The sequence below is a fragment of the Coregonus clupeaformis genome, chromosome 3, assembly GCF_020615455.1.
Source record: "Coregonus clupeaformis isolate EN_2021a chromosome 3, ASM2061545v1, whole genome shotgun sequence".
Taxonomy (NCBI): domain Eukaryota; kingdom Metazoa; phylum Chordata; class Actinopteri; order Salmoniformes; family Salmonidae; genus Coregonus; species Coregonus clupeaformis.
Window position 1 is genome coordinate 19,757,528 of NC_059194.1, and position 15,245 is coordinate 19,772,772.

The 15,245-nt window shown below is 42.9% G+C and overlaps 1 protein-coding gene across 6 annotated transcripts in view; it reads left to right on the forward strand.

The window, feature by feature from the left end:
* Window positions 1–15,245, forward strand: part of gria2b (glutamate receptor, ionotropic, AMPA 2b) — an 80,221-nt gene that overhangs the window by 18,513 nt on the left and 46,463 nt on the right. For all 6 annotated transcript variants that reach the window (XR_005995758.2, XM_041850480.2, XM_041850489.2 and 3 more), the window contains exon 3: window positions 9,318–9,557. Coding sequence is in view for 5 of the 6 variants with exons in the window: in XM_041850480.2 (XP_041706414.1) it covers window positions 9,318–9,557 (240 nt within the window). In the remaining variant the exon portion in view is untranslated. The remainder of the gene's footprint in view (window positions 1–9,317; window positions 9,558–15,245) is intronic.

Genomic DNA, 15,245 nt, shown 5'->3' on the forward strand with positions numbered 1-15,245 from the left:
CTACACTCTAAAACAGATTGTCATGGAGAAGGAAAAGGAGGACAGTAACTCTAAAACAGCCTGTCATGGAGCAGGAAACGAGGCCAGCCACACTCTAAAACAGATTGTCATGGAGAAGGAAAGGAGGACAGTAACACTCTAAAACAGATTGTCATGGAGAAGGAAAGGAGGACAGTAACACTCTAAAACAGATTGTCTTGGAGCAGTAAACAAGACCAACAACACTCTAAAACAACCTGTCATGGAGCAGGAAACGAGGCCAGCAACACTCTAAGACGGCCAGTCATGGAGCAGGAAACGAGGCCAGCAACACTCTAAAACAGCCTGTCATGGAGCAGGAAACGAGGCCAGTAACACTCTAAAACTGCCTGTCATGGAGCAGCAAACAAGACCAGCAACACTCTAAAACAGCCTGTCATGGAGCAGGAAACGAGGACAGCAAAACTCTAAGACAGCCTGTCATGGAGCAGTAAACGTGACCAGCAACACTCTAAAACTGATTGTCATGGAGAAGGAAAGGAGGCAAGCTACACTCTAAAACAGATTGTCATGGAGCAGTAAACGTGACCAGCAACACTCTAAAACAGATTGTGATGGAGCAGGAAAGGAGGACAGTAACGCTCTAAAACAGCCTGTCATGGAGCAGGAAACGAGGCCAGCAACACTCTAAAACAGCCTGTCATGGAGCAGGAAACGAGGCCAGCAACACTCTAAAACAGCCAGTCATGGAGAAAGAAAATGAGGCCAGCAGCACTCTAAAACAGCCTGTCATGGAGAAGGAAAATGAGGCCAGCAACACTCGAAAACAGCCTGTCATGGAGAAGGAAAATGAGGACAGCAACACTCTAAAACAGCCTGTCATGGAATATGAAACGAGGACAGCAACACTCTAAAACAGCCTGTCATGGAGAAGGAAACGAGGCCAGTTAAATACACTCAGACATCTGTACAGGGCCATGAGAAAGTATTTATACCCCTTGACCTATTGCACATTTTGTTGTGTTACATCCTGAATTCAAAATGGACTACATATTTTGTTCATCTCACCCATCTAAACCCAATACCCCATAATGACAAAGTGAAAACATGTTGTTAGACATTTTTGTAAATGTATCGAAAATGTAATACAGAAATATCTCATTTACATAAGTATTCAGACCCCTGAGTCAATACATGTTAGAATCACCTTTGGCAGTGATTACAGCTGTGAGTCTTTCTGGGTAAGTCTCTAAAAGCTTTGCACACCTGGATTGTACTATATTTGCCCAATATACTTTTCAAAATTCTTCAAGCTCTGTCAAATTGGTTGTTGATCATTGCTAGATAACCACTTTCAAGTCTTGCCATAGATTTTCAAGCAGATTTAAGTCAAAACTGTAACTCAACCACTCAGAAACAGTCACTGTCTTCTTGGCAAGCAACTCCAGTGTACATTTGGCCTTGTGTTTTAGGTTATTGTCCTGCTGAAAGGTGAATTAATTTCCCAGTGTCTGGTGGAAAGCAGACTGAACCAGGTTTTCCTCTAGGATTTTGCCTGTGCTTAGCTCCATTCCGTTTCTTATTTATCCTGAAAAACTCCCCAGTCCTTAACGATTACAAGCATACCCATAACTTGATGCAGACACCACTATGCTTGAAAATATGGAGAGGGGTACTCAGCAATGTCTTGTATTGGATTTGCCCCAAACATATATCACTTTGTATTCAGGACCAAAAGTTCATTGCTTTGCCAAATTATTTGCAATTTTACTTATGTGACTTGTTGCAAACAGGATGCATGTTTTTGAATATTTATATTCTGTACAAGCGTCCTTCTTTTCATTCTGTCATTTAGGTTAGTATTGTGGAGTAACTACAATGTTGTTGATCCATCCTCAGTTCTCTCCTATCACGGCTATTCAACTCTGTATCTGTTGTAAAGTCACCATTGGCCTCATGGTGAAATCCCTTAGCGGTTTCCTTCCTCTCCAGCAACTAAGTTAGGAAGGACGCCTGTATCTTTGTAGTGACTAGGTGTATTTATAGACCATCCAATTAATAATTTCACCATGCTCAAAGGGATATTCAATGTCTGCTTTTTTTTTTAAAACGTATATACCAATAGGTGCCCTACTTTGCGAGGCATTGGAAAACCGCCCGGTCTTTCTGGTTGAATCTGAGGGATCTTACAGATAATTGTATGTGTGGGGTACAGAGATGAGATAGTCATTCAGAAATCATGTTAAACACTATTATTGCACACAGAGTGAGTCCATGCAACTTATTATGTGACTTGTTAGCACATGTTTACTCCTGAACTTCTTTAGGCTTGCCATAACAAAGGGGTTGAATACGTATTGACTCAAGACATTTTAGCTTTTCTTTTTTAATTAATTTGTAAACATTTCGAAAAGCATAATTCCACTTTGACATTATGGGGTATTGTGTGTAGGCCAGAAAAAAAAACTCAATTCATTCCATTTTAAATTCAGGCTGGAACACAACAAAATGTGGAAAAAGTGAAGGGGTGTGAATACTTTCTGAAGGCACTGTACATAATGGCGAACTGCTCATGTCTCCGCCCTAACAATGGGAGTAATTGTCCCAAAGGCGGAAGGCAGGCGACAAGTTTAGGTCAAAAATAAACCCATAGAAACGCATTGGGCTTATTGTGGACAGATTTTTGCAAGAGTGAAACCTCTCGCTTCGCCTCTTCCTTGCTGGTATACTCCATAGGGTTAGAGTTAGGGTGTACCCTCTTCTAGCATCACTGCTAAAGGTTCTACAGTTCGCTGGAGCTGGCATAACACTGACATATATTATGGTTCCTATCTATCATTAATTATAATGAGGCGATCATTATCCTTACCACGGCTGACCAATATAGCTTTTTATATAATGTATAGCTCAAAAACACACTGTGCTGTTTGGTGTTCCGGGCACAGATTCAGCCTGCTCCTGGACTAAAAATCACGCTCAAATGAAAATGTATCTAAAATATAATATCAAGTTAAAATGTGTGTGACTCAGTTGTTTGTTTTCAAAGATTCACAGTGATTTGTGTTGCTGTGTATTGAAATACTCGATCCTAAAGACTGGACATGCAGGGTTTTGTTCTAGTCCAGCACTGTCCAGGCCAGTCAAGGTGATTTTTTGGTTGAGTGTATATACAGTGGCTTGCGAAAGTATTCACTCCCCTTGGCATTTTTCCTGTATTGTTGCCTTACAACCTGGAATTAAAATTGATTTTTGGGGGGTTTGTATCATTTGATTTACACAACATGCCTACCACTTTGAAGATGCTAAATATTTTTTTTTGTGAAACAAACATGAAATAAGACAAAAAAATAGAAAACTTGAGCGTGCATAACTATTCACCCCCCCCCCCCAAAGTCAATACTTTGTAGAGCCACCTTTTGCAGCAAGTACAGCTGCAAATATCTTGGGGTATGTCTATATAAGCTTGGCACATCTAGCCACTGGGATTTATTCTCATTCTTCAAGGCAAAACTGCTCCAGCTCCTTCAAGTTGGATGCGTTCTGCTGGTGTACAGCAATCTTTAAGTCATACCACAGATTCTCAATTGGATTGAGGTCTGGGCTTTGACTAGGCCATTCCAAGACATTTAAATGTTTCCCTTTAAACCACTCAAGTGTTGCTTTAGCAGTATGCTTAGGGTCATTGTCCTGCTGGAAGGTGAACCTCCATCCCAGTCTCAAATCTCTGGAAGACTGAAACAAGTTTCCCTCAAGAATTTCCCTGTATTTAGCGCCATCCATCATTCCTTCCATTCTGACCAGTTTCCCAGTCCCTGCCGATGAAAAACATCACCACAACATGATGCTACCACCACCATGCTTCACTGTGGGGATTGTGTTCTCGGGGTGATGAGAGGTGTTGGGTTTGCGCCAGACATAGCGTTTTCCTTGATGGCCAAAAAGCTCAATTTTAGTCTCATCTGACCAGAGTACCTTCTTCCATATGTTTGGGGAGTCTTCCACATGCCTTTTGGCGAACACCAAACGTGTTTGCTTATTTATTTCTTTAAGCAATGGCTTTTTTCTGGCCACTCTTCCATAAAGCCCAGCTCTGTGGAGTGTACGGCTTAAAGTGATCTTATGGACAGATACTCCAATCAGCTTTGCAGCTCCTTCAGGGTTATCTTTGGTCTCTTTGTTGCCTCTCTGATTAATGCCCTCCTTGCCTGGTCCGTGAGTTTTGGTGGGCGGCCCTCTCTTGGCAGGTTTGTTGTGGTGCCATATTCTTTCCATTTTTTAATAATGGATTTAATGGTGCTCCGTAGGATGTTCAAAGTTTCTGATATTTTTTTATAACCCAACCCTGATCTGTACTTCTCCACAACTTTGTCCCTGACCTGTTTGGAGAGCTCCTTGGTCTTCATGGTGCCGCTTGCTTAGTGGTGTTGCAGATTCTGGGGCCTTTCAGAACAGGTGTGTATATACTGAGATCATGTGACAGATCATGTGACACTTAGATTGCACACAGGTGGACTTTATTTAACTAATTATGTGACTTCTGAAGGTAATTGGTTGCACCAGATCTTATTTAGGGGTTTCATAGCAAAGAATACATATGCACGCACCACTTTTCCGTTATTTATTTTTTTGAATTTTTGAAAACAAGTTATTTTATTGATTCCACTTCACCAATTTGGACTATTTTGTGTATGTCTATTACATGAAATCCAAATAAAAATCCATTTAAATTACAGGTTGTATTGCAACAAAATTGGAAAAACGTTAAGGGGGATGAATACTTTTCCAAGGCACTGTAGATGTTGTGGGATTATTTGAGATACTCTTTGAAGAGGTATGTTTTCAGAAGATGGGCAGGGACTCTGCTGCCCTAGCTTCAGGGGGAAGCTGGTTCCACCATACTGGTTCCATCATACTGACCTGCAGAGCATCTTCGGCCATGATGAAGCGAATATCTGTGGCGACCAGGGTTGGGGTCAATTCCATTTAAATTCTAGTCCATTCAAAATTTAACTCAATTCCATTTCTACATTTTCCTCGTTGAAAAACATTGAAGAGAATTAGAATTGGAATTTCAGTGTACTTCCTGAATTGACTAGAATTTAAATGGAATTCACCCTCAACCGTGGTGGTGGCAACCTCCAAACTCCATTACGCATCATTACTAACAATCTAAAATGAGATGACATGTTTGGGGTGCAGGTTAGTGCAGGGGAGCTGGAAAGTCTTCACACAGAGAGATGCAGACAGCTAGTCAATTAGGGCTGAACACATAACTCTCCCTCTGCAGTTATGGTAATGACTACATTTTCACCCTAATAACTACGCAGCACTCACTCTCACAGAGCAAGTTCTCCTTCCACTGTCTGTGACCACCTGCTCTGGGCACAGTTTACCAAGGTAGCAGAAGTTGTCGCAACACTCTCAAGTGTCTTCCTGTCCTGGTGTCCTTCTGTCTGATGTTAGACCATAATGTTGGTCCTTATTCGTCTGCAGTAGTTACTCATTTTGGCCGGCACTTCTTCTCTAGTTTTTTGAGCACAAGTCTCATATTGATTCCACCTGTCATGATTTTGTTTGTATGTTATTAAAATTATAACTAGTGATTAGGATTTAGTTGCTGGAGTGCTGTTGTATATTTATTTGTCTACTCAAACACACACACACACACACACACACACACACACACACACACACACACACACACACACACACAAACTGGCATCACACTCCACAATAGAAACTGCACTACATTGTTGGGATTATTGCAAAATGCAAAATGCAAAATACAGCCCACTTTCATTGGAAACCACTTATACAGTACGTGGCAGGCTTTTAATGGCTTTTTAGATTCTTCTCCTTTTCTTCCGGTAACAGTTTTTGTGGGGGGGGTTTCTCTTTCTTAATTAAAGATTTCAAAAGCCTTGACTCAAGTTACTGTTGAAAATCAATCTTGGGATGGGATTTGCTCAAACCGCCATAGCAATGTTGAGACATTGGCTGTGTTTACAAACTACTGCCCCTACAAACACGTTTCTTGTTCTAAAACCTGGAATCTAGTGGAGTCTGGAGTCTGTCTGGTAGTAGTAGCTACAGTACATTCTGTGGTTTTATTTAAGAACAGAGCTACCACGGAAATAAAGCAATGTGGGTGTCTTTTTTCTTTTGTTGGAACCCTATAACATCATAGACTTGGTTCAAAACATGAAGATCTACAATACATGTTGGTATCAGTGTATTCTGTAAAGTAGGCCTCTAACATACTGCAAGATATAAGCTTGCTAAGCTAATTTATAATAAAGCTGATTACCAAAGCCAAACCACTGTTAAGACCTATCAATTAACACCCACAAACCTGACAATGGACATAACATTGAGAGACGCTAGGAGAAAACTCCTTTGTACAACACCTTCCAGGTTTGAAAATGCTGTTTGTGGGTAATCGTAGAGTAAAGAAATACTCAAGAGTCAACCCCTCCTTACAGTCTGTACACACAACTTGAAACCATGCATCAATGTTTTTGGAAGACATTCACAGATCTCAAGTTAGAATTTGGACTTAAATGATGTAACATTTCATCACCAATACATAAAGTCTTAGCCAACATCATTGTGCAGGAAATCTGATTGTAGCAATATCATTGGTGGATTTTACAGTACAGTGCAGCCACTTAGTGCAAGATTACAGTAGTTAGTGTGTGATACAAATCTGATTTGATGAGTCAGGTTGCACTATCAGACGCCACATCAATGGACGGCGGGCAGTGTCATCAATTAATAGGATTAGGGTTGGCGCCACAAAATCGACGGAGTGATGGGACCGCCTTAAACAATGTTCTCCCGATGACCCCTAGACAAACTTTACAGATTAATAAAGATTTTGGTGGGATATGAGTGTGGGGCTGTTCATTTGAGGCATTCAACTGAAATGACCCGATTTCTTATGAGTACTGCATGGCTTTATAAGTGGCATAAGGGATTTGCGAAATACTTCAGTGTTGAAGGAAGTAGGAGAATGCTGTGGTAAGATACTTGGTGGTGTCACTGTTTTGCTTTGGAAGTTGCTCCATATATTCCAAGTAGCTTGTGTGTCCATTTTTTCGAAGTAGCTTATGTGGACATCCATATTTTCTCAAAGCTCACTTTCCCCCACTTGTTAAACGGAAATTGTTTCTGCCAATCGAGTATGCATTAAACTAGGCCCAACAACTAATCACAAAGTCCAAACCTGGTGATATTCAAGCCTGTCCAGCATGTTTACATCAAAGATGGCCGTCACAGCCTATAAAGATGTAAAGCAGCAAGATGTCAATTTTAGCTGAGCCAGCTAATGTCTAATGGATAGACTCCAATCCCCCGGTGTCAGCAAATCAACCTAGTTTGACCCTGCTAGAGGCAAACAATTATTTGGATTAATTACAATGGAGAGACATACATGTCCAAGTCAATAAGCCTGATTAACCTAGCGACACCCCAATGTGCTGACCGTTGTCCAAACGTTGTATAAATACAGCTGAACCACTTAGCCTTTTAATATTCATTTTTACCTATGCACAGCTGTGCATCATGCATATTACAGGACTTCCGTTTGTAATTCATGTGACGGGGCATAGGGATGGCTCACTCATTTGGGAACGTGCAATAGTGAACTGTGAAATATAACTAACTGCAATATAAAAGGGCTGTGCAGGGTACAGGAATCATGGATGCTGAGATTATAGGCATGTGCAATAATATTATGTGCACTGCTCAGGGACTTTTGGACAATAAAGGGTTGTATAATATTGAGTATATGAGGGAAGGGGGAGACAAGTTATGGGGAAGGGAGGGTTAAAGTCCTTAACTGTCATTGTAGTTGATTTTTTTCTGAATTTTTATGTTGGATATTATATCTATCGCAGTGCATTTTCTGGTAAGTAAAACAAATATCTGTGAGAAACAGACAAAAAAGAAATATCTAATCTAATGATATATGGATTATACCAATCTCAAACAGAGGTGATTGTATGGAACCAACCTATAGTTGATCTATAGTATATTATATCTACAGTATGGAAATAAACAGCAGGAAGAAGGAGACTGAAACCAACAGAAACACCATCATTGTATATGAATAAAAGCCAGTCATTAACGTTTCATGGTCTTCCTTCCCAGCACAAGATCTCCAAAGGACAATGAATAGTATAGGCCACAGCAGAGCCATACGAGACAATAGTATAGGCCACAGCAGAGCCATACGAGACAATAGTATAGGCCACAGCAGAGCCATACGGGACAATAGTATAGGCCACAGCAGAGCCATACGGGACAATAGTATAGGCCACAGCAGAGCCATACGGGACAATAGTATAGGCCACAGCAGAGCCATACGGGACAATAGTATAGGCCACAGCAGAGCCATACGGGACAATAGTATAGGCCACAGCAGAGCCATACGGAACAATAGTATAGGCCACAGCAGAGCCATAGGAGACAATAGTATAGGCCACAGCAGAGCCATACGGGACAATAGTATAGGCCACAGCAGAGCCATACGGGACAATAGTATAGGCCACAGCAGAGCCATACGGGACAATAGTATAGGCCACAGCAGAGCCATACGGGACAATAGTATAGGCCACAGCAGAGCCATACGGGACAATAGTATAGGCCACAGCAGAGCCATACGGTACATATAGATGTCGGTGCCATGGTGTAGCCCTGTATTGTACTAAATCTTTCAAATATCTCTCAAGAGAAGTCTTTGACCCTCAAATGGCCTACCTATGAACGTCACTCAAGCAGAAACTGCTCAGAGTATAGGACTTACAGTATATAGAGCGGGTCATATCAATGACCATAAATATCCAACATGAAGATTTTATGAAGTGTCTTTAGCAATGGTTGCACTGATACGGCACTTTCTCTTACATACATTCCCCCCACTGTATTGAATTCTATAATAGAAGCCCATTAAATGTTAACAAGTAGCTTTAAAATATTGTGCTGTTGTAAGTAAGAGCTCCCCAGGCATTGCTTATGGACAGTTAAAATACATTAATCAGCTAAAACCAGCCGCTCCAGTGGAAGAGGCTGCTTTAGACAGTAATAAAGTTCATAAACGTTCAAACTTCAATTTGTTACAGCACTTGTTTGAAGCCAATTGTATCACAGTTTAACTCATGTCTAGTATATTCAGTATTGTCTAGTTTATGTCACGTAATGAGCTTGTTTTAATAATGGTGCAAATAAAATTAATGTGAAAACAGACCATACATCGTATCTTATCTTAATGTCACACTGTCATCCAATATTTACGAATACATATCCTCATGACTGTTTTGCAACTTCTCTCGTTTCAGTCTGTTCCCAGTTCTCGAGAGGAGTTTACGCCATCTTTGGATTCTACGACAAGAAGTCGGTCAACACGATAACGTCGTTCTGCGGGACTCTCCATGTGTCATTTATCACCCCCAGCTTCCCGCTGGATGGAACTCATCAGTTCATCATCCAGATGAGGCCTGACATCAAAGGACCCCTACTCAGCCTCATTGAGTACTACAAGTGGGACAAGTTTGCCTATCTCTATGACAGTGATAGAGGTAAGATGTACTAGTTTAACAGGACAAAATCTACCCCTATTTAAATGAAAATTATAAAAGTCACTGGCTGACTACTTCCACCATGGGCAAACAAATATGGAAAGTTTTGTTCAAATCAAAAGGTGCGGTCAAAAAAAAAAAAACTAACTGTAAGTCGCTCTGGATAAGAGTGTCTGCTAAATGACTAAAATGTCAAATGTAAATGTAGAAAGTCGATTGATTTCATGTGTAACGACCCTAAGGACAACAGGTTTGACTCATCAATAAATCAAACCTACAGTTGAAGTCGGAAGTTTACATACACTTAGGTTGGAGAAATTGAAACTCGTTTTTCAACCACTCCACACATTTCTTGTTAACAAACTATAGTTTTGGCAAGTCGGTTAGGACATCTACTTTGTGCACGACACAAGTAATTTTTCCAAAAATTGTTTACAGACAGATTGTTTCACTTATAATGCACTGTATCACAATTCCAGTGGGTCATACGTTTACACACACTAAGTGGACTGTGCCTTTAAACAGCTTGGAAAATTCCAGAAAATGATGTCATGGCTTTAGAAGCTTCTGATAGGCTAACTGACATCATTTGAGTCAATTGGAGGTGTACCTGTGGATGTATTTCAAGGCCTACCTTCAAACTCAGTGCCTCTTTGCTTGACATCATGGGAAAATCAAAAGAAATCAGCCAAGACCTCAGAAAAAACATTGTAGACCTCCACAAGTCTGGTTCATTCTTGGGAGCAATTTCCAAATGCCTGAAGGTACCATGTTCATCTGTACAAACAATAGTACACAAGTATAAACACCATGGGACCACGCAGCCGTCATACCGTTCAGGAAGGAGACGCGTTCTGTCTCCTAGAGATGAACGTACGGTGCGAAAAGTTCAAATCAATCCCAGAACAACAGCAAAGGACCTTGTGAAGATGATGGAGGAAACAGGTACAAAAGTATCTATATCCACAGTAAAACGAGTCCTATATCGACATAACCTGAAAGGCCGCTCAGCAAGGAAGAAGCCACTGCTCCAAAACCGGCATAAAAATGCCAGACTACGGTTTGCAACTGCACATGGGGACAAAGATTGTACCTTTTGGAGAAATGTCCTCTGGTCTGATGAAACAAAAATAGAACTGTTTGGCCATAATGACCATCGTTATGTTTGGAGGAAAAAGGGGGTCGCTTGCAAGCCGAAGAACACCATCCCAACCGTGAAGCATGGGGGTGGCAGCATCATGCTGTGGGGGTGCTTTGCTGCAGGAGGGTCTGGTGCACTTTACAAAATAGATGGCATCATGAGGAAGGAAAATTATGTGGATATATTGAAGCAACATCTCAAGACATCAGTCAGGAAGTTAAAGCTTGGGTCTTCCAAATGGACAATGACCCCAAGCATACTTCCAAAGTTGTGACAAAATGGCTTAAGGACAACAAAGCCAAGGTATTGGAGTGGCCATCACAAAGCCCTGACCTCAATCCTATAGAAAATCTGTGGGCAGAACTGAAAAAGCGTGTACGAGCAAGGAGGCCTACAATTCACCCAACTTATTGTGGGAAGCTTGTGGAAGGCTACCTGAAACATTTGACCCAAGTTAAACAATTTAAAGGTAATGCTACCAAATACTAATTGAGTGTGTGTAAACTTCTGACCCACTGGGAATGTGATGAAAGAAATAAAAGCTGAAATAAATCATTCTCTCTACTATTATTCTGACATTTTACATTCTTAAAATAAAGTGGTTATCCTAAGTGACCTAAGACAGGGAATTGTTACTAGGATTAAATGTCAGGAATTGTGAAAAACTGAGTTTAAATGTATTTGGCTAAGGTGTATGTAAACTTCCGACTTCAACTGTAAGTCAAACTCTTGATTGGTTGAGTCAAGTTTGGTAGCATTGGGTTGGAACAAGAGCCTGGTCATTCTATGGGTCCCCAGGACTAGGATTTATAACGTTCAGTCAGGACTAAACCTAGCACTACAAAGACTAGGATGTATAAGGGTCAGTCAGGACTAAACCTAGCACTACAAAGACTAGGATTTGTAAGGGTATCACGTTTCAGGAGAAGACCCAGATGCAGACAGTGTCGAAGTAACAAAAGTTTATTACAAAAACAGGGGGCAGGCAAACAACAGGTCAAGGGCCGGCAGAGGTCAATATTCCAGGGTGGTGTGACAAGGTACAGAACGGAAGCAGGCTCAGGGTCAGGGAAGGCAGAATGGTCAAAACAGGAGACAAAGGGCTGTGAGACATGGGTTTGATCCTAGACACATGAATCTCTGAACGGTCGATGGGTGATACAGGAACGAAGGAAGTAGAGGAAGGATTCCTCTTCGCCTCCGAGGCATCCCGGAAGTCCCCTATGGCTCCGTTGCTGAGAGAACCCGAGGCTACCCGAGTTCCCTTGAGAGTCTCCGAAGTCTGCCGATTCACCTCTTCCTAAGACGATGGATTATCAAAAACCTTCTTTACCTCCTGCATGAACTCCTCCAGACTGAAGCATATGGCCGACTGTTGTTTCCACACTGTCGTAGCCCAGGCGAGAGCCCTCCCGGACATCAGCGTGATGAGGTACGCTATCTTAGAACGGTCCGAGGGGAAGGAGGAGGGCTGCAGCTCGATGATGAGCGAACTCTGAGCGAGAAATGCCCAAAAGGTTCCCGACTCTCCAGCGAAGCGTTCCGGGGGAGGTAAGTGGGGTTCTCGGCAAACCGGGGTGGCCGGGGAGGTCGCGCTGCTAACAGCCGGGTTACTGAGGGGCTGGGAGGTTACCGTTGTGGTAGGCTGCCTAACAAACAACATGCTGAATTGCTCCAGCAATGTGTTAAACGCTCGGTCATGGCGTTCAGCCAAGGTCTGGAACCCTTCCATGAGACCACAAAGCAACTCCTTGCGCCATCCAATGGTGGCTCCTTGGGAGGAGATAGCGTTGCGGAGCTGGTCCGAGTCTGCTGGGTCAGTCATGGCCAGTTCGTACTATCACATTTCAGGAGAAGAACCAGATGCAGACAGGGTCGAAGTAACAAAAGTTTATTACAAAAACAGGGTGCAGGCAAATGACAGGTCAAGGGCAGGCAGAGGTCAGTAATCCAGATCAGAGTCCAAAAGGTACAGAACGGCAGGCAGGCTCAGGGTCAGAGCAGGCAGAATGGTAAAAACCGGGAAAACTAGAAAACAGGAACTTGAAAAAGACAGGAGCAAGGGGAAAAAAGATGGTAGGCTTGACTAAACAAAACGAACTGGTAACAGACAAACAGAGAACACAGGTATAAATACACTGGGGATAATGGGGAAGATGGGCGACGCCTGGAGGGGGGTGGAGACAATCACAAAGACAGGTGAAACAGATCAGGGTGTGACAAAGTGTCACTCAAGATTAAACCTAGCACTACAAAGACTAGGATTTATAAGGGTCAGTCAGGACTAAACCTAGCACTACAAAGACAAGGATTTATAAGGGTCAGTCAGGACTAAACCTAGCACTACAAAGACTAGGATTTATAAGGGTCAGTCAGGACTAAACCTAGAACTACAAAGCTCAACGTCATGCTCAGTTCATCAACAGTAAGTACAGTAGCCTTCCAAATGTTGGTCCTTAGAAGCAATAGTTCACAGAGGAAACCTCTAAGCTACAGGGCTGTTTGGCGAGCACAGACTTGAATATGTTCCGGAATTCATCCGATGGAATCGAGGACTATACCACATCAGTCACCGGCTTTATTAATAAGTGCATCGACGACGTCTGCCCCACAGTGACCGTACGTACATATCCCAACTAGAAGCCGTAGATTACATACAACATCCACACTGAGCCAAAGGCTAGAGGTGCCGCTTTCAAGGTGTGGACACTAATCCCTCTACGCCCTCCGACGAACCATCAAACAGGCAAAGCGTCAATACAGGACTAAGATCGAATCCTACTGCACCGGTTCTGATGCTCGTCGGATGTGGCAGGGCTTGCAAACGATCACGGATTACAAAGGGAAACCCAGCCGTGAGATTCCCAGTGACGTGAGCCTACCAGACGAGTTAAATTACTTCTATGCTCGCTTCGAGGCAAGCAACACTGAACCATTCATGAGAGCACCAGCTTTTACTGACGACTGTGGGATCACGCTCTCCATGGCCGATGTGAGCAAGACCTTTAAACAGGTTAACATTCACAAGGCCGCAGGGCCAGATCGATTACCAGGACGCGTACTCAGAGCATGCGCTGACCAGCTGGCAAGTGTTTTCACTGACATTTTCAAACTCTCCCTGACCCAGTCTGTAATACCTACATGTTTCAAGCAGACCACCATAGTCCCTGTGCCCAAGAACGCCAAGGTAACCTGCCTAAATGACTACCGCCCCATAGCACACATCTGTATCCATTAAATGCTTTGAAAGGCTAGTCATGGCTCACATCAACACCATCATCCCAGAAACCCTGGACCCACTCCAATTTGCATACCGCCCCAACAGATCCACAGATGACGCAATCTCTATTGCACTCCACACTGCCCTTTCCCAACTGGACAAAAGGAACACCTAGCGTTCAACACCATAGTGCCCTCCAAGCTCATCACTAAACTAAGGACCCAGGGACTGAACACCTTCCTCTGCAACTGGATGCTGGACTTCCTGACTGGCCGCCCCTAAGTGGTAAGGGTAGACAACAACACATCTGCCCGCTGACCCTCAACACGGTGGCCCCTCAGGTGTGCGTGCTTAGTCCCCTCCTGTACTCCCTGTTCACCCATGACTGCGTGGCCACGTACGACTCCAACATCATCATTAAGTTTGCAGACGACACGACAGTGGTAGGCCTGATTACCGATGACAATGAGAGCCTATAGGGAGGAGGTCAGAGACCTGGCAGTGTGGTGCCATGACAACAACCTCTCCCTTAACGTGAGCAAGACAAAGGAGCTGATCGTGGACTACAGGAAAAGGAGGGCCGAACACTCCCCCATTAACATCAATGGGGTTATAGTGGAGCAGGTTGAGAGCTTCAAGCTCCTTGATGTCCACATCACTAAGGACCTATCATGATCCAAACACACCAACACTGTCGTGAAGAGGGCATGACAACCCCTATTCCCCTCAGGAGGCTGATTAGATTTGGCATGGGACCTCAATTTCCTAGTTACAAACATTTCAGTCAAGATGGCTTCCGCCTTCCTGACACACTCAAACCAGGAAGTGACTATGGGTGTGGCTAGGAAGTGACCGGGGTGGAGCCCCCAGCCTATACAAGGAACTGTGGAACCTTATGGGTTACATAATAATGAACACTGCTTTTTGCCATTATTCAAAGTTGACATTGAAGTTACTGTATATTCATAAAGGGGACTTATTTTCAAAAAGGCTGTCAAAACCTGAAGGTTGAAGAGAAGACACGTACTCTATGACACCCAACTGTGATTAAATTATATTACATTCAAATTACACCTGAACAGGTATTCATGGTCGACCGCCCTTGTCAACACATCTAAAGCTAATTAGAAAGCCCTCAAACATATGAGAGAAGACTACAGCTGTCTATGTACTGCAAAGGTTTTGTTTCTAGACTGTTTGCCGTACACTTGATGTGACACGTTACATGCACATAAACGAGAAACAGAGAGAGTTCATAACAGTACCACACACTGAGAAGGGTACCAGGAGAACACCCTGTAAAGGGCATTGTGGTGCATGACAAACC